The sequence below is a fragment of the Rhopalosiphum padi genome, chromosome 1 (genome assembly GCF_020882245.1).
Source record: "Rhopalosiphum padi isolate XX-2018 chromosome 1, ASM2088224v1, whole genome shotgun sequence".
Classification (NCBI taxonomy): Eukaryota; Metazoa; Arthropoda; class Insecta; order Hemiptera; family Aphididae; genus Rhopalosiphum; species Rhopalosiphum padi.
This window is the reverse complement of record NC_083597.1, coordinates 88946073-88967783: the sequence shown is the minus strand read 5'-3', so window position 1 is coordinate 88967783 and position 21711 is coordinate 88946073. Positions and strand designations below refer to the sequence as shown.

Below are 21711 nucleotides of genomic sequence, written 5' to 3'. Positions count from 1 at the left end.
ATGTTTGCACACATACATAAAAAAACAAAAATTATATTTTTAAATAAAAAACATGTTTTTAAATAAATTAATGTAGTCTGCCCGCTATCGTATTTGACTCGTACGTCTGTTTACGATAGTTTCTTTGTCCATCAATCTTTTATCGACAATAACGAATATTGTATATAGTTGTGGTAAAAGTGTAAAACCTATAATGACACCTAGATACTAAATAATTGTACGATGAAATGAAAAGCAGAAGGTGTTCATTTATTAATCAAGATTAACTGATAGCACGTCACGTGTTTAATTTATCTTATTATAACTTAATTTATGTGTCAGTTTTTTTTATATATTATAATCATTTTTTTCATTTCACGATTTTTAAGCATTTAGTTTTATAATTAAAATAATATGATTTATGCGTTTTCAAAAACAAAATAAAAAACTAGCTGCATATTTTTATGATTTTGACTGCATATTTCGATGATTTTAAGTGCAATAAGACATAAGTCCCGAACCTTACTTAAAACACGACGATTATTATAATTTTGTTGAACTACCTAACTATACACCGATGTAGTCAAATTGCCTGCACATAGCGCCGGATAAGCTGGGCAGTCCACTATTATGTAGAATTGTAGAGTAATATTACTTATTAGTTATTAGTTATTCTTATTATAGTAATAATGTGTATTGCAACATTTGCAACGAGGCGCGGGCTGGTAAAAGAGGGCACGGTATGCTATATAATTTAAAGGGCAAATAACAAGATTTTTTAGAGCAAATTTATTGCTCCCCTCAAACTTAATGATAAAATAAATATAAATAATAATAATAATAATAAATATTAATAAAGTAATGTATAAAAAAACGGCTCAAACTGATTAACCTATTCCCTTATTGGTTACTTAAACGTATTCTTTATGATTGTTATTAATATTTTATAAATAATAGATCTACCTACAATTGTATTAGAGGATTGTAAATTTCGCCTTCAAAATTCACATTAATTTTAAGTAGAGAAATTAAGGCTTATTTACACCGATAGGGGAAAATATACTTTAGGGCAAGGGATGCTGTAGCCTGATTGCAACATTATGTCATTATGTATTATAATTTATAAATTATCATAAAAAAATGAAATGGTTTTTTAGATTCTGAGCGGAACTATCATCTATGAACGTACTTACCACCAAATTGTTTGAAATTAATTTTTCTATTTTTTGTGGTTTAATAGACCGTGGTATAGGGCTATTGAGTAAAAAGGCCCTTCCAATCTGTCATTCTATGACCTTGGTCACTACCGTATAATTATAGAATTGATGACCTTGGTAGGCGTGGATGAAAAAATGATGTACGATTAGCAGCACCGCAGACCGAGTTGGTAGCACTGACGCGCAGGCTTGACAACAAGCGCTGCTGTGGGCCGGTGGACTAGGTGCCGGACGGATAGACGTGACGCCATTTTATGTCGGTTGCCGACGAACGATCCTTTCACTGAATTTACTCGATTCCGTTTCGCCGAAAGTCGTTTGACCAATCATTCATTCATCAACCATTCGCTATTGCCGTCCAAACAGCGTGTTAAGTACGCAGACACGGTCGCCGGTGATGCACTGCTCCTGCTGCTGCTGAACCGCTGCTGTTTGTCGTCCCCAGCCGCCGCCTATTTAGGTTGTTGTCCGGCAATTTAGCGTGAAATCGATTCATCTCAATGGCCGCCAACAATTATTTTGGGTTCACACATGGCGGTACTCAATATGCGTAAGTTTGTAATAACAGCTCCGGTGGCCTGAGTAATTCGCTACCTCCAATTGCCAAACCGTCGTTTTCGTAATTGCCATAATGCAGTGCGCGCTAGGTTATAATAATAATAATAACAATTATCGTAACCGCGCACGAGGTCGTTATAAAATTTTGTTGTTTTCTGCTGTACTAGTATGCTACTCCAATAATATATACTAGTTGTTACATTTCGCTCGTTGGTGTTAAATTTACATATGACGTGGAGCGAAAATAATTTCTAGTACCGACGATTTTGAGGGTTACGTTCTTATTAGTTTTGTAGTTTTTAGTATGTAGAATTTAATTAAAAAAATATTTTATGGTGTACTGACGTCGTCTTACACGTGTGACATAATAATCTGCGTTTTCTAATAAAACGCTCTTTTTCTTATTTATTCTTATGGTCTTGTTTACTTTTCTTTGTCATATTCTGTGCTAGTTACTGTTTATCATAACTCTTCCTTCTTACCATGTTCATCCCTGTATCTCTGAATTTTGCCCATTTTTGTTATGTTCAATATACCTATTAAACTGTAAATTTTAGATTTTGATTAAGTGTTTTATCGTTGGTTGTTAATCATTGATGAATTGTGATAATTAAGGTCACTCCCATGATGTCTATGACTTTTGATTGAATGTGCAGCTACCTCTAACTTTGTCTGTCTAGTGGTTTACTATTTTAGTTTTGCAAAGCTAGAAAGCCATATGGATTAATACATTATTTTCGACAAATTTCTTTATTTTTTGGAAAGTCGGAGATTCAATAATTAAGTGGCTTACTGCCACGGTCTTTAGATAGCAAATATTGATAACTACTTGCTGTTTTGGCATTGGCAAAGCGTGTGATCTACCAAGAAAACAGTAGATAACTAGTTAAATAAAAATAATATGTAATATTATGTAATTAAATTAAAATAATAACTATTTTATACTAAAAAGTTTTTTGTGTATCTTCCAAAAAATGTATAATTAAATTATTTCGATTCATTATTGAGTGGTACCAACATTCAATTAAAGGTGTGGTAATAGATTTTCATTAGTCCCATGCATTTTTCTTAATATTTTGAATTTTAATATTGATCATAAACATTTTATTGTTTGTGTATTAGCCCCATCTACAGGATTCACAAAATTTTTAGAATGATTAATAGTTATATGATTATAGCCAATATCATTTAGACTGGAGTATGATTTCCATTCATCGGACACTATGGTAGTCCTCGTCAAAACTTCTCTTTGTATGATTAGATTTAATGTATTTCTATCTCTTCGTTCAACAATATAAAATCTGCGTTCTATACATCACCATTTTTCCAGCATAAACCAAACACCCGAGGACCTTATCTCACCGTGTATTTAGTCACAAAAGGCATATTATACGTTACCTAATAATTAGTAGATCACATGATTTACCAATGCCGCTGTTTTGTATTTAAATATTTAATAATTCAACTAGCCTTATAATATAAACATTATTTTAGTACTGCGACTGGTTATCAGCCTCCACCACAAGCTGGATATGCTGTACCACCAGCTACCTATACAACTCCAAGAGCTGCTGCAACTGCATATGATGTAGCATCCTATCAAACAGCTGCGGCGACACAATCTGCTTATGGTATTAATTTTATGTATTAATTAAATAAAAATAGGGTACATAAAGAATTTTAAATTTAAGACATGAATTTTTACCTATAAAAGTCTAAATTTCATATTCTTATTACTATAAGTAGGGCTGTGAATTTGTAGGAAAGTGCATTTTTTTTGGTGATTGTGAAATGAGCTTTGTCAGTACATAATTTGAATTATGTGACAACAAATCCATTTATAAAACTTATTATTTTGCAATTTTTGATGTTTTTAATTTTTAGTTTATTTTTTGGCTGTATAAGTAATATTTTCTTTTTTTTAGTTCATTTTAAATTAAATTTCATAAATTAACATCTGTGCAAAATTTTAATTTTTTTACAAAATATTTTAGGTTAATAGCATTATTTAAAAATCTATCAACTTCAAAATTAAAATTAAATCAACTTAAAGTGCATTTTATATTATAATTTTTAGCATTTTAAATGCATTTTTCTAAGGTTTTTTTAGTGCATTAAATTCACAGCCCTACTTATTAGTTATGTATTTTCATAAATATAATAAATTAGACTGTTTCAAATTATGTTGGTAGTTAAGTTCTCAATTAATTTAGTGGTAACTTACAATATATTGATGTTTTATCATCATATTTGATAATCATCTAACTACTAACATAAATATTTACATAGACCATTTGCAAAATTTGATTATATTTTTGGAACTGAAAAATGTTCTATATGTTATAATTCATAATGATTAATGAACAATTTATTTTTCAATGGCCAAAAATAATAATGAACAAAAAGCTAAAACTTATCTGAACTGAATATAAATAATATTAAACAGGCATTGTTATATAGTACAAATAAATAGTAGATATCTAAATATGATAAATGACATAATATAAAACAATATTTAAAAAATTTTAATATTTTATGGTACAATGCTTAACACATCCCAATTATCTCACAGACTGACTATCAATTAAGCTCCGTAACATTACCTTAAAATGTTGTAGATTTTGAAGTAGGATATTTGTTATATAAATTATTATTGAATACTTTTTATAATTTCAATTTAATAAATTTACTTATCTATTTATGTTGTAGCAAAAGCAGCTTACAATAGTGCAGCATATGACACTAGACAAAACGCTTATGCACAACAAGCCTACCCCACTCAACCACAATATGCACCATACCAAGTAAGTAATATTATTAATTTAAAAATATTTAAGTTATTGTAATAGTGTGAACACTTGGCAGTATTTATATTTTATATTTCACCTACCGGTCCTACTACTTATATAACTGTTTTTGATTACTTTCTATAATTTTAAATGATTATATTTTGGTTTTTAACATAGATGTGTTCAAAAGTAGTCTTGTTTTATTCCTTGATCTGTTATACCATGTCATATGTTTTAATGAAATTCTTAATAAAAGAGATACAGTAGGCTATGATACTCTAACATATTGTATTTCAAATAATCTTTCAGTCAAGATTCATGGACTACCTAGGTCCCTCTTATTTTAATTCTTTGCCTGTAATTACAAAAAAAAAAAAAAAAAAATCATTTGTAAATGTTTTTATGTCAAAATGTCAGTTACCCAATGGTTATTTATGTCTAGATTAAGTGTGGATTTTTTGATGCTTTATCTAGGTCCAATGTTATTTTTATTATATTTTATTTGTTTATTTATCTATGTATAATCTTATGTTTAAAACAAGCAATGCTTACAGAAGATAGATAATTTTAATTTTAATCAATTGTATTTTTATGTAGTTGTGTTAAAGTTCATTAAAATAACAAGAGTATATAAAAAAAAAAATACATTATATTTATGTTAAATCAAATTTTACATAAATATCGATTCCGTTTCAAATAGTTGAGGTAGACAATATTTTACAGTTATAACTATGTATTATATTATTTGTATCTTTAAAAGTATTGTTATCGTTAAATTGTACAATATTCCTAACTTTGCAAAAACATTGACTATTTCCTTTTTTTGTTAAATTGAACAATATAAACCCATAAAATTGGTTTCTTTGTTATAGGCTGCTTTAGCCTATAAGTAGTTATTTTGCAACAAACTAGTCTTACTGTGGAATCTAATAAGTATTAGGCCACAGACCCTTAGTTTTCCAATTTGATTGGATCAAGGATCATTTTTATCATTATTAATGGACATAGAAGATTTTTATTTCTATGCATATTGTGTAAATATGTAAATTATATAAAACATTTCATGTGTGTTGTTAGTGTTACAAACGTGTGTTTGTTGCTTAGTTGTCCAGTTAGTGTTACCATGGACATTTTGGTGTATTAGATATTAGTATGTTTTAAATTGTAGAAGATCATACTTATGTGATAATGCTTAATATTGAATGTAATAATTTTATTGATTTTTCAAATTTGTCATAAAATTTCGTTCGAAGTAATAATTAAATAAAGCACAAATACAATGTTTTATAATGTAAGATTATAGTACCACTTTCTTTAATTTTATACTAAGTATATTTATTAATTTGTGATGAAATATAAATATTTGAATATTATGATAAATAATATTGGCTTAATCTTTACTGAAAGAATGAATTTATTTTGAATATAAGTAATCCAATTTTTTAGAATAACATGTTTTTATCTACTAATATAATAATGATGTGTATATTGATAAGAAATATTTTTTTAATTTATGAAATTAAATATTAATGATGAAAAAAATAAAGTATGATGATCAATGATTTATAACATTGGCTTAATCTTTTCTGAAATGTTATTTGAAGTAATTTTAAATTTGTATAAGACTGTATCTAAATTGAATGATAAATTGAAATTAAATTTATTATTTTACCAGTTAAAGGTGTTAGTTCTATAATTGTTATGATGAAAAAATATTGAATATGATTATTTTGATTAATATAATGGCTTAATCTTTTCTGAAATGTTATTTGAAGTAATTTTAAATTTGTATAATATTGTTTCTAAAATTGCATGGTAAATTGAAATTCAATTTATTATTTTACCAGTTAAAGGTGTTAGTTCTATAATTGTTATGATGAAAAAATATTGAATATGATTATTTTGATTAATATAATGGCTTAATCTTTTCTGAAATGTTATTTGAAGTAATTTTAAATTTGTATAATATTGTTTCTAAAATTGCATGGTAAATTGAAATTCAATTTATTATTTCACCAATTAAAGGAGGTTAGTTCTGTAATTTTTATGATGAAAAAAAATTGAATATGACTATTATGATTAATATAATGGCTTAATCTTTTCTGAAAAATATTTTTGATTTTAATAATATTTTAATGTGCAACTGCTAGAATTTGTTTATAATTATAAATCAAGTGTAGGTTAGGATTTTAAGTTGAAAAAATAGAGAATTAATATTCTTATGATTATTAAAATGGCTTAATTGTATTAAATTATTATATGTATATGTATATATATTAAATTACCTAGTTGATTGGCTTATGAATATATATTATATATCTACCTATATTATGTTTACTATATTTTTTATGACTATTGTCTGTTTATTAATTTTAGGCAGTTACTACATATACAACAGGAGTTGTTCCAAAGAAACAATGTCAAGCTAATGCAGCTGCATATGCTACTAGTTCGGCCATGCAACAAAAAGTCACTTATCCAATCCAGTCAGCAGCTGTTACTCCTAATCAGACTACAAATAAAGGTTGGTTTCAATATTTTCTATTATGTTAACTATGTATGTTAGACTAAAACTATTTTTATTGAATTTCTATTTGTAATCATATTAAAATCTGTAAATAATTTTTCATTTAGGGAAGGATTTTTAATGAAATCCAATAACATTGATCATGTAAAATTTAAAAGAACTGTATATTTAGTATTTGGTTTATTCATTAGACTTAAGAATTAATCAATTAAAAAGTATATATACATATTTCTGTTCTTTTCTTTTATTCTATTGGTTTGATGCCATATTAAAGTCATTAAATTCAAACTTATTTATTATTACTGTATTAAGTATTAATAAATTTAATCATTTAAAAATTTAAGTTTAAAGTTTATTCAAAAATACAAATAAATGTTCTCATACTACTTTATATTACTGCCCACAAACCCTTTGGTTTAAACAACTTTTTATCCTTTACCAATTTGTGAATTCCTTGTTTAATTATCAATATATTTTTACAGCAACAGCTGTACCAGGATATGAAGCTGTTTATTCTAATACAAATTTTCCAACTCAAAATCAAAATCAAGTACGACCTAATAATGCACAAAAAAGACAGAATTGGTTTAAAAAAAGTACTACTGGTTTTTCTGGAGGTGCTAAAGGTGGCAATAGGATAGGATTCGCAAGTCGATCTCAGGAAATTCATTATTGCGAAGTTTGCCGTATTAGCTGTGCTGGAACTCAAGTAATTAATAATATTAACTTATTATGAAATATTAATAATTTAGTATATTATTTAATAATAACTAATTTATGTTATTTATTGCCTTCAGACATATAAAGAACATCTTGATGGTCAAAAACATAAAAAACGTGAAGCAAATTCAAAGTTATCCACTGTAAATGTCAACAAACCTTCAAATAATCCGGCCACAAAAGTGTTCCATTGTGATCTCTGCGATATTTCTTGTACAGGTGCTGATTCATATGCAGCACATTTAAGGGGTTCTAAACATCAGAAAGTAAGTTTTTGCATGAAATAATATTTATAGAAAGTAAATTAATATATTTTAGTCTTATTATAATGATTTCATACTACTGATCTCTCAGCTCTCTTAATCATAATTTTGATTGAAGTTAACTAAAATGTATCTAAAATGCTTGAAATTAATTATTCATTTGTAAATTATATTTAATAAAGTTCATACATAAAATGATGATAAAAATACTATACCCAGCTCTCTGAAGTTACTTATATGTTGAGTTTAATTTCTGATTATCATTACTTAGATATTTAAATGCTTTATTTAAATTATAATAATTAATTTTATGTTTATATTTACAACTGCTTATATTTTCATAGAACTTGCAACAAACATTGTTATTTCTGGCATAAGATTTACAGAAGAATTTATTTAGTTAACTAAATTATAATCTTAATGATGATATGATTTTTCTATACCCAGCTCTCTGAAAAAAAAAATTATGTGGAGAAATTAATCTGAAGTTTATATTTAGTTAATAGAACTATATTCAATTTTTTTTTTTTTTTTTTTTTTTTTTTTTTATTGGAAAAAGGCTTCATTCAATTTTTATTACATGCTTTTCTAATATTTATAAGACAATATTTCATTAAAATTATATGATGATATTCATTCTATACCCAGCTCTCTGAAAAAAATATAATGTTGAGAGACTAATCTGAAGTTTTTTAATAGAACTGTATTCAATTTTTATTATTTGCTTTTCCTTATATATTTTATTAGACAATATTTCATTAAAATTATATGATGATATTCATTCTATACCCAGCTCTCTGAAAAAAAAATAATGTTGAGAGATTAATCTGAAGTTTTGTATAGAACTGTATTCAATTTTTATTACTTGCTTTTCTAATACAGTAGAATCTGCTTAATTGGGACACATTGGGCGGTTACCTATTTGTCCCCATTATCCGACTGTCCCAATTAACTAACCGAATAACTAATAATCCGATACATTCGTTCGGGACTATGCAACAATTTGTCCCTATTTAAGCGGTTGTCCCCTTTATGCGGTGTCCCAAATAAGCTGATTCTACTGTATTTATAAGACAATATTTTATTAAAATTATATGATGATATTTATTCTATACCCAGCTCTCTGAAAAGATTTAAATGTTGAGTTTTGTTTTTCTGATAGTTATTACTTATTAATATTTAAATAAGAGCATTGATGTAATTGACACAGTGATCAATATATGTTTGGTATTTCTCTTTTTTGAGAATGTCAATCAGATGTATTATCTACTTATGTATAATTATATTTTAATTTTGGCATTATATTAAGTTATTTGTTTTAATGATATGAAAAATAACAATTTATAAATGTTTTATTTTACAATATCTTTATGATGACATTATTATGCTATAACCCAGCTCTCTGAAATTAATTTGTTGAAATAATGATCTGAAAGTTGAAAAAAAAAAACATTCTTTGTACCTGTTGCATTATATTTTATGATGATACAATTATTCTATACCCAGCTCTCTGAAGAGAACAGTGTTGATAATAATATCTGATAAAAATATTGTTATTAACTAGATACTTATAAATTAAAAATGAATAAATAAATATTCAAAAATATGTTTTTAATTTTTAATTTATTTTAGGTTTATAATCTGCATACAAAACTTGGTAAACCAATTCCACCACCAAACACTGAAACTGTAGCTGTTTCAAAAACTGCAACACCTAAAGTGAATTTTATTGCAGGTACGCACATTTGTGTCCTACTTTTACATAGTATAATATATTAACTTTATAAAATATATATGATTATTTCAATGTTTTTTAAAATTGAAAAAAAAAAATTTTAGCTGGCAAATTGGGAACAGTTATTCCAAAAATGGAAGCTAATGTTTCCCCCGTCGTAACTGTCAAAACTGAAGCTAAAAGTCCACCTCCTGTAGTAACTCCTATTATAACTGGAGAAACTGATGTTTTATTAGTTGGTATGGAATACATAGAAGAAATAAAAGATGAAACAGGTATGTTTTAAAAGTTTATTACAAACAGTTTTAAATATTATATATACAGGATGATTCTTTTATCAAACAACACTCATTATTTCATAAAGTATTAATGTTTTTGAAAATACTTTTTTATATAGTTTCAAGTTGTTAAAAAACAACGTTTTTATTAAAAATTTATATTTTTAAATATTTTTTATCCTTATAATTTTTTAAGTTTTTTACTTTTTTTGAATGACAACATAGTGTTTTAATTTCATATTCTAAAGCAGATTAATTTTCTGAATATTTTGATACATAAAATTTGAATTTAGGGTGAGTAGTTTATGAGTTATACTTATTTAAAGTTTAGACAAGTGGATAAACATTTTGCGAGGTAACCCCGTACCACTCTATTCGCGCAACTTAACTTTAAATACGTATAAACTACTTGCCCTAAATTCAATTTTTATGTATCAAAATACTCAAAAATATATTCTGCTTTGGAATATGAAATTAAAAATCTTATCATTCAAAAAAGTAAGTTAAAATCAAAAAAGAGTTAAAAAATTATAAGGATTAAAAATATAATTTTTTAATAAAAACGTTGTTTTTTAACAACTTGAAACTATATAAAAAAATATTTCAAAAACATTAATACTTTTTGAAATAATGAGTGTTTTATGATAAAAGAATCACCCTGTATATTGAACTTGATACTTCTAACATTTGTTGATCATAATTAAACTTTTTTTGATAGTATCTAATATATGCTAAACCCTATTTAATATTGTTTAGGTAAAATGGTGAGTTTCAACTGTAAATTGTGTGAATGCAAGTTTAATGATCCCAATGCTAAAGAAATGCATATGAAGGGTCGTAGACATAGACTTTCTTACAAGAAAAAAGTGGATCCTAGTTTAATAGTTGAATTAAAACCAAGTTGGTTTGAAGCTCGTAGAATGCAAAAAGACAAACAACATGATGGTCCTAGAGTAAGAGAAGACAGGTAATTGTATACTTGTATAAATTTCATTAATAAGCAATGTATATTGTATACCTATATGATGATCTACTTAGATGACGAGTCTGAATTTAAATTTTAAACCATAAAAAACATGTTTTTTGTTTCTTATCAATGAAATTTAATTTAATTGAAGTCATTAATGTTTCTGACGAGTTAAATACATTGAATTATTTTTTCTTTTAGTTTTGTTATGTATTCTACAAATAGTATGTGTATACTATTTTATGTATGATGATCTAATTAGATGACGAGTCTGAATTTAAATTTTAAACTATAAGAAACATGTTTTTTGTTTCTTATAGATAGAATTTAATTTAATTGAAGTCATTAATCTTGCTGATGAGTTAAACATACATTGAATTATTTACTTGTAAAATTTTATGTATGTGTATATTATTTTATGTATGATGATTATATAGATGACGAGTCTGAATTGAAATTTCGGATCTTAAAGAAACATGTTTTTTGTTTCTTATGGACACGATTTTTTTCATTTGAAGTCATTATTTCACTGATTTTAAAATATATTGTTAAAATATTAATAAATATAATTTATTATTAAGAAAAAAATACTAATTAAAATTCAATGAACTTTAGGTCTAACTTTTGGGCTGATCGTTTTATGGATATGGAAGATAGATTTTCATGGGAAGATCGTAGACGCTATCAAGAAGAAGTTGAGTATTATGATTGGTATAGGTCTTTAGGACCAAGAAATATGAGTATGGGACCACCTCCACTTTTTGGTCCTCCAGCAATGATTGGTGCTCGACCACCTCCTCCTCATATGGTTTGTAATTAGTATTATTAGTATCAAGTTAATAATTGTTAAATAATAGTTTATTAAATTAAATGGTTGTTAATAGATGAAGTTTGGAATGGGAATGAGACCTCAAATACATAATTCAATGCGTCGTTATGATACTGTTGATGACAAACATATTATGGCTAAGCACTCTAGTCTGTTCCCCAAGCAAAATTCTTTAAAAACTCTACAAAAAGCTATTTCAGACACAGAAAAAGCACTAAAACTCGCTGCTGAAGATTTAGTAAAAACTGGTGAGTGTTTTTGAAATATTAAAGTGGTTGATTTAATAATGACTTCATTATTGATTAAATAGTTCCAGAAGTAGTTGTCCCGGTCACAGTTCCAGAACCAGAAGTTGCAGAAAGCACAGAAGTAAAAAAAGAACAAACAAAAAAGACGGCAGCAGCCAAAGAAGATGGCCGTGATGGCTCGATGTGAGTTAATCATGTAAATTTATATTTAAAATATATTTTATGAAAATTTTATGCATAGGTTTACTTTTACTACTGAAAAAGATGATACTAAAATAACAAAAAAGATGACTGGTTCTATGCGTGTTGGAGCACTGTCAAAAGGATTGTTATTAGTTAATGAAAATGAGGTGGACTTGGTAATCATATGTTCAGTACCACCAACTATAGCATTGTTAAACTCTGTTGTTGCGATTTTACCAGAGAAGTTGAAGGTATTTAACTTCTTTAAATAACTACTGTAATAAAATGTCTGTATGTATTCATTGTTTATCTTTACAGATAGTTGCTAAGGACGATACATATATTGTGAATAAAAATGAAGCTGCTGCGAAATTAACAGTTGAGACCATTTCTGACGAAGAAAAATATGTTGTAAATGTCACTCTAACATCACCTTCTATAAGAGAGGCTATTTTGAGTGCAGCTGAAGGAGGTAAGTGAATTATACTAATTTATTCATAGGAATTCAATATCCTCTTATACTTAATAGCTTAAAATATAATAGGGTATCAGGGCCAGGTATGTAGGGAACTTTAAATCAGTAAACCGTAAATTACATAGGCATCTGATATAATGTTATGATATGGTAAATTTATCATGAGTGTGTGTACTATTATTTTTTTGAAAAGGGTTTTTGACCATGTGGTTATGATGATTATTGTGTTAAATTAAAAGAGCTCAATATATTTAAAACAAGTTAGATTATAATAAGTTATATTTTAAGTATTAATATGGTGTGGGTTTCACATTCTTAATTTATTATTCAATGAGATATAGGGTTTTCAATAATATCAATGTAACCTATCGTTTTATGTGTAAAAGTTGATTGTTTAACATAATAATTTCAATTACTTAAGATAATATTTGCTTTTTTTTAAACTGAAGAATATTGTGTATATTTTTGATATTTCAGATAGGTATAATTCAATTTTTTGTTTTTCATTGTATATCCAATTATAATAGTGAATTTTGTTAAAGTTTGTAATTGTGTTATTGTGCTAAAAACTGAATTTTATGAAATTAAATTTATATTAACAATTACAAGATCATATACATAACTATTAAATTTCAAATTGTACCATTGTCTTAAGTATTCAAATTTACAAGAAAATAAAAGCATATAATTCTAAATTACAATCATCATTGTGCCAGTTCAGCAACTTTTACATGTAAAACAAAAGGTAACTGTTGTGATGAGTTAAAAATAATGATATATTCTGTATATTATTACACTGTTATGAAAGATTTGCTCAAAACATTTTAGTATTATATGATATTTACAATTTTAAATTTAATCTCGGAGTCAATAAAAATTTACTCTTCATATTGTGATATTTTTGGTAAAAGTGTATCTTTTATTTATATATATTTGTATTTTGTTGTTTCTGTGTATGTTATGTTCTAATTATAATCTAAGGTAAGCAATCAAGTGTGTTGTTACGCTACAAGTACTTAATATTATCAGTGTCAATGTCTCATAGGTCTATGGGTTTAAGAGGAATGAAGAATGTACTTCGGTCATGGGTTATTACAAATTTATCTATGAACACATGGAAATATGTCATTCAAATTATCTAACATTTTCAAAACCAATAGACTTACTATGAACAATTGTATCACTTATGTCTCTGTCTTCAATTGTAGTGTTTTTTCTGTCCTAAGTTCGGTTGAATTAGCTTATTTTTGTTTTAATGTTAGAAGGTTGTATCTGTCACTTTTAAGGTAAGCAATATTTGTGCTCCATAAAATGGTTCATTGCATCAAAAGATAGTCACTACATATTTCCTATAGTATAATTTATCTATATAAAACAAATTGTTATAATACTTGAGGTTGAATAATATATTGATTAATGGGTTAAGAGGATGTCTGTCCCCCATCACGTGTTTTCTTTGCCTTACTAACGTATATCATAATATCATACTAATTTGTATTAAGCAGAACACATTTTATGTTAGTTTTAACATAAGAGTCAATTTACCTATTATTAAACTTCTGCTAAGGTAATCATATTATGTAAAGCAGTGGTGGCAACCTTTTTCAACCTTTTTGTACTATCTGGCCACATTTTAAAATTAAAAAGAATTTGCAGCCTGGACAAAACTAAAATTTTTATATTGACAATTATTTTCTATGAAAAAAAAAAAAAATACTGTAAAATATTTAAATAAATAAATGTAAAAAAAAATTTTCTCTTTCTAAAATTAAAAGTGGGCCATATACAATAGCAACGTGGGCCGGATGCAGTCCACTGGTTGTCGACCACTGATCTAGAGCATCTCATATATTGATATTTAAATTTTAAAATGAGTTATAGTTAAGTAAAATATTTAAAATGCTTGTAATTCCCTTAAAAATTAAGATGTCTATGAGATGCTCTGGATCAGCGGTTCTCAAACTGGTATGCGGTGGGCCGTTTTTGGATAATAAACCCATTCAATTATTTAAATAATCTTATTTAAAAAAGCTAATAACTAAAAAATAATTATACTATAGTTGTAATATTTTACTACCTTATTATTTAAAATATATGTATTTAACTGTACAATTTGGAATTTGGATCGTTCAATTTTCAGTCATTAGTGGTATGCAACCTGATTAGTAATATACCTAAGTGGTACGTAAAAAAAAAAAGTTTGAGAATCGCTGCTCTAGATAATATTATTACCTTATATTTTGATAATAGTTAAATTGACTTTAATATTAATGTTAACAGCATAAGATTGATTCTGTTGAAAGCAAATTTGCCATGTTTTACATTCATCAAACAGAGACAACACACGTGGGTATGGGTATAATATCCTCTTAATTTTAAATTATTTTGAATTTTATCAAGATAACCATAAATTTATTTTATAATATTTATTTGAGTTGTTCTATTGATATCTCGACCAATCATTTATATGATTTAAAGCTTAAATTTATTGGACATTTTACTATGGTATCATTGGTATTATTATGTATTGTATGTGATTTATTTGTGAATGGTTGCTACAAAATTATGAATATACAAATGTGCAAAGTGATAATTGTTAAAAATAGACGTATTTAGTGTATTTATATTATGAATTAGCCATATAAATTGAATTTTGAAATAATTCAATAAGAAAAAAGAAGTAAAAACTTTTAGATTTTAAATTATTTAATATATATGTAATGGTCAAACACTCTTTGGGAAATATCATACTGAGCACATTTTTTTTGTTTTGTTTGGGGTTTTTATTGTAGAAAGCCAACAGACGGAACCAGTGGCCATTGTGCCTGGCGAACACGTTTTGGACAAGACAAAATGTTTGGAAGCATTGGCTGCCATCAGGCATGCCAAATGGTTTCAGGTTTGCCTATTTATTTATTACTTTCCAGCTTAGCGAAATTTGTCATATTTGCCATAAGCAAATATGATTTTTTTTTAAAACAATAAATTAAATTAAATTAAAGTTTTTTTTTTATTGTAGATCATAGTATTCATGTTGTATGTATTTAAATACATATACTTATTGATTGTTTATACTTGAAAAGTACACAAATGTATAATCGTGTGCTTTGCGGGGCACCCAATTTATAACTGATGGTCAGCTGGGTGGTGTCCCTACAATACACGAATGTACAAATGAGATGGATGTGTGCGTATGTATGTATGTGTATGTGTGGGTATGTGAGAAAACATGAAATAAATGAAATCGAAAGGGGATAAAATATACTAATTTTGTGAGAAGAAGACGAACATATTGCTTATTTTAATTCCTTATCAATCCTTCTTTTACTATACATATTCTTAATTGCTAAGTATAACTATTTATTCTTTGAATTAATCCAAAGCTTTATGCTCCAAACGTATGTATTTTGTATAGAATAGTGTCATCGAGGTTATTAATTAAGCACACATCCTAGGTAATTCGGTATAAACTGTTATTTTTTGAATTTGGAATAATAATATTAATAACCGAATGTGTAAGGCTGGAAAGTACAAAAAATATGCATTTGCTGCTGATATATTGCGTGTTAGAAAGTCCCATTTCGATTATTTTATATATTGAGAAAAAATTACTTGATATAATATATTTTGAAACTAATTTACTGGGATGAGCCAATATACAATCAATCGAGTTACAAATTTATATATTATATGATATATTATTTGATAAAAATGTTATTACCATTATTTAAATAATTACATTATATTTTATATGTATTATTCATTGATTTGTAAAAATGGCTCATTTCAAATTGAATTATTCTAAACTTAATATTAATTAGATGATGTTTTATTATAATATTTTAGGCTAGATTGGCTGTAATTGCTAATGGACCTTTGATCATTCGTATTTTAAAAGACTTCATCATGCGAGAACCTAAATGGCAACCTTTTACTTCATGGGTAATAGAAATTGAAAATTTTCATGACATTTATTATTTTATATTTCATATAAGTTCAAAAAATAAAAAAAATCTTTTCAGATGTTGGAACTGTTTGTTGAACGTGTCTTAACTAGTGCCTTTCCACCCAATTCACTCAATGCTGCTGCTGGTTTGAGCCCTGCTGAATCATTGAGGCGTTTCTTAGAATCAATTGCAAGTGGTGCCTTATTGCCAGGGGCTACTGGTATTCATTTGGTTGACCCATGTGAGAAAGATCCTGTTGATGCTTTGGCACCACTTACTGTGCAACAACGAGAGGACATAACGCTGTCAGCTCAGGTAATATAATTTTCTAAGACTAGGAATGTTGGTGGGGATTGGCAACCAGCCTGCAAATAATTCCGTATGACCTATGTTAATTCCTTATCTAAAATAATTTTATAAATTCTAAAGAGTGCATAACTACACTCCTTGTCTTAGTTGTCGTGAAACCACGCAATAACTCATTTTTTTCAGTGTGTAATGATTAATATAAACTACAATTTGTTGAACATGTTTATTGTACAAAAATAAAGTATTAATAATTTCTCAGATAAAAGAGTTTTAAAACTCCTTAATACAATTTTTTAACTTGTTTTTTGGTTTTGATAAAGAAGTTTGCTTAATATACCCACCCTACTCTTGTTGTATGATAATTATTTAATAAATTATTATAATTTTAGAAAGATTATTGTTTGAGCTTGTATCAATATTTACCTTTTCACTGCTAATATATTTTTCTAAAATACTCAATTCTACTGAATTGATTTTTTTTTTTTTTTTATGTTCCTAAATGTCTAATTGATTTAGTTGAATTTAAACCATATTTTGAAGTAAAAAAAAATATTTATATATAGTTATATAAATTTTAAATTAATATGATCGGGGATATCCAAATTAGGCAACCTGACATAGGAACCACATACTATTTGTTATGGTTATTATACTATTGTCTATTATTAGAACTATTTAATACTAAAAGAGTTTAATCATAGAAAACAAATGAAAATAAATAATTATTATAGCAGTAAACTTGTAATAGATAAATTACGTAATAGCGTCACTTAAGTAACCACTGAAATAGATAATAAGTTAAATTACAGCTACTACAATAAATATAGAAATGTTTTTTTTGTCATTAAATTTGTTATATTTTTCTGAATTTTTCGATGTAATCACCGAAATGATAAAAGAATGGAATAATATGACCGTAGTAGGGAAAGATGTGTTTGTGTGCGACATAATATTACGTCTGTAGTAGTGAAGGCTAAAATTAATTTATTGGTGTAACTTGATAATATGAAAAATTATTTATATAAAAATGATGATTTATTTAACCTAGCTCACTCTGATTGACATAGTCATGATGATGCTAAATAATATTTATCTGACAAAAAATATAAAATCATACTAAAAATGTATATATGATTTATTATGTTAAGTTAATGCTAAAACCAAAGCATATTCATCTGTTTTGATAGTTATAAAATTTAAACAATGATTTATAGAATATTTACATCTGATGATTATATTTAACCTAGCTCACACTGATTGACACTTAGTCATGCTGATGCTAAACCATATTTATCTGACTTAATAGTTACAAAATATTTACATTAATGGTTTCTAGAATATTTACATCTGATGATTCATATTTAACCTAGCTCACACTGAATGACATTTAGTCATGCTGATGCTAAACCATATTTATCTGACTTAATAATTTCAAAATATTTACATTAATGGTTTCTAGAATATTTATATCTGATGATTCACATTTAACCTAGCTCACACTGATTGACATTTAGTCATGCTGATGCTAAACCATATTTATCTGATTTAATAGTTACAAAATATTTATATTAGTGATTTCTAGAGTATTTACATCTGATGATTTATATTTAACCTAGCTCACACTGATTGACACTTAGTCATACTGATGCTAAACCATATTTTTCTGACAATAGTTTTAAAATATAAATACATTTATACCATGGATATTTTACATATGATAATAAACCAAGTTCATTGTTAGTTTTTGTCATATTGACATAAACCATAACTAATATTTAATGAATTTTTAGTCAACTTATTTATAATATATCTTTATTTTTATTTTGTTGCTATGATTTGCTATGATGAATGTCTTATTAAACCTAGCTCACTCTGATAATTTTGGTTTGATGTATTATGACAGTTCTGAGCTTGAGAGGGTGCCAGTAAACCAGTTCAATGGCTTACATGCGTATGTATAGTACAGTACATAAAAGTTGAGACTTAAAATTATAAATAGGTCAAATTGTCTTTTAAAGTAAAAATCAGTTTTCTCCCCAATAATTAAAATTCATAAAATTATAATATCTACTTTAACTTAATCTTTTAAAATACTAATATATTTTTTAATTAGTAATTATTGAAATATATTTGGTCTTAAAGAATAAAATATTCTATCAAACTTAAAGTCGTGAAATGATTTAAAATTTTAATAGGGGTTTCCAATTACTTCAATTGACAATCGATTATTTTGGATAAAATTTTATTTTATTTCTGAATTCCTTTACAGAATTTGTGATTTATATAAACGTATATAATTGGGGTGCAAATCAGATGGAGCTCTATTAAAATCCTATATTTTTAAGATCTATATTTTTTAGTATACTATTATTATTGTAGTTCCATAATTTACCATGTTAAATAATAATGTTTATTTAAAAAATTTAATTTATAGAACGCGTTACGATTATTAACCTTCAGACAAGTGAATAAAGTACTTGGAATGGAAATGCTTCCCGTAAAACAACAACGTTTTACTCGCAAGCGACGTCGTGAAGGTTCAACTAGTGAAGGGAATGAAACAGAAGATGGTATTATTTCATTATATTATTAAGCCATTTAAATATAGTTTGTATAAATGACAAATTTTTATATTTTAAAGTCGGGGAAAATAAGAAGAAAGACAAAAAAGAAGATGACAGTATAATTCAAAGCCAAACAAATGACCCTATTGAAAATGCTGATGAAATTTCAAATGGTATAGTGGCTAATATGGAAACTGAGAAGATTGATACTAAATAGTGTGTAAAAGTGAACTAGTCTTGTACATTAATTAACTATTCTTTTTTATGTTAAGGAATTTAATTTTACATTATGACCCAAATTATATTGGAATCTTACCTTTATACTTGTATTATTTTTCCAATGACAATTCTACTGATATTTTTCTTGTGTTTATCACTTATATTTTATAATTCATAATATATGTGCATGTGTGCATAGATTAAATGAAATACGTACTTTCACTGTAATTTTTAATATTATTTTTCTTCAATTTGTATTATTTTATTTTTGTTTTATATTAATTCATAAAATAGGTTATATTATTATAACTATGGCATAAATTCAATATTTTATTATCAATTAAACAAAAAGTTTAAATCATATTTAATACACATAAATAATATAATATTATTTATTGGGACATAAAAAATATAATATTATTTATTGGGACATAAAAAAGTAATATTCTTATTAGAATCATTGTTTTTATTAAGAATATTAGAATTGTCAGTTATATCTTATAGTTAAGTGCAATAATTTATTTTTTAATTTTAATGATAAAGTTTACTATTGGTTTTTTTTAAATTTATCTTTTAAGAGTTTTTAGATAGTTCAAAGATCTTCAGATTATGTATGTAATCAAATATTATCAAATATGTATAATTAGCTATGGCTAATTAAAAAGTTTTATTGTTTTCTGAAATAAATAACAAGAATATTTGTATTCAAATCTTATGTAATTACATAATTTACAAAATATTGAAAAATTAATAATGGTTTGAACATTAAACTATTATTAATTTGAAAATATTTGAACACAATATTGTATAGCATCAATAATGTGAGAAATTTTTTAATGGAAATCAATGGTTTGAGTTAGTTTAAACTTAAACTACTATACTCCATCCAAAAAGAGAAGACACCAGGCGTTGACTAGTGTTTTAGTCCAATCACCATCTAGAAACCTATGCAACTATGCACATGAGTTCACCAGCATTCCCTACATTTGGTAGCTGATTGAATGACCTTTATGCCTTTATATAGAACTTTTTAAAAAGTAGATTTATTTATAATTGAATAATTAATGTAATAATAATTATGAATTTATGATAATGGGAACCACCGTGTGTCTACCTATGTACTTATTTTACGTATGAAGTATGTAAATATACATAGTATGTCATCATATATATTTCAAAACTATCATATTATTTTGTTTCTTAAATTTCGAAATATATACCTAATTAGTCTGCAAAATTTAAAAATGGATACCATGGTAGAGTAGAAATTGTTGGTATGATCAATCGCAAAGGCATGTCATTTTGTTGCACAAAACTGGTTGTCTTTTCATTTGGGTTGGAGTAATAAAATATAATTATTATGGTCTCATTATCCTTGTCATTGATTGTTTTAAACATAATGTATGCATTTTTAAGTCTGTTAAATTTTACAACATGTTTAATTATAAGTGAAGGACTGATTGTGTATTTTTAAGTACAATTAATTCGGCATTATGTGTAGTTAAATTTGGTTTTATTAAATAAATTAAAACATTACATTTTTAGATATTTTAAACAAATACATGGAATGTTACAACTACCTAATAGTTAAAAATGTCTTTATTAGATACTTCTTTATCTAAACAGTATTATATAATCATTAATCAATACGTAGTATTTCGATTTCTTTTTGGTTTAATTGTGTATTATATTTTTCAGTTTTATGAAGATATTTATTTAAATTTACTGTATCCATTTTTACATTTATGTTCCTTTAGTTTTAATTATTTTTTTTTATTGAGAGGACGTACGTTATACCTGCATGCATTGTCTCTATCTTACTAATGTAGATCATAGCAAATTTGCGTTCAGCAGAGCACATTTTGTGATGTTAGTTTTAATATTGGAGTAAATTTACCTATTAT

At 26.2% G+C, this 21711-nt stretch overlaps 1 protein-coding gene across 1 annotated transcript; it reads left to right on the top strand.

Moving 5' to 3' along the window:
- The first annotated feature begins 1415 nt into the window (after positions 1-1415).
- LOC132917006 (zinc finger RNA-binding protein) lies at positions 1416-21351 on the top strand. Its single transcript, XM_060977507.1, has 19 exons — positions 1416-1746; positions 3249-3385; positions 4464-4558; positions 6920-7067; positions 7553-7779; positions 7868-8056; positions 9686-9788; positions 9893-10063; positions 10823-11033; positions 11649-11841; positions 11918-12110; positions 12173-12293; positions 12352-12544; positions 12612-12765; positions 15561-15667; positions 16615-16710; positions 16791-17030; positions 19459-19594; positions 19666-21351. The coding sequence occupies exons 1-19, from the start codon at positions 1697-1699 to the stop codon at positions 19803-19805; spliced, it is 2904 nt and encodes a 967-aa protein (XP_060833490.1). The 5' UTR covers positions 1416-1696; the 3' UTR covers positions 19806-21351.
- The last annotated feature ends 360 nt before the right edge of the window (positions 21352-21711 follow it).

Excerpts from the sequence above, each read along its gene's own strand:
- LOC132917006 (XM_060977507.1), top strand. The coding sequence starts at position 1,697 with ATGGCCGCCAACAATTATTTTGGGTTCACACATGGCGGTACTCAATAT. Across the intron at positions 9,789-9,892 it reads TAAAGTGAATTTTATTGCAG|CTGGCAAATTGGGAACAGTT; the intron begins GTACGCACATTT and ends AAAAAATTTTAG. Across the intron at positions 12,111-12,172 it reads TGAAGATTTAGTAAAAACTG|TTCCAGAAGTAGTTGTCCCG; the intron begins GTGAGTGTTTTT and ends TTGATTAAATAG.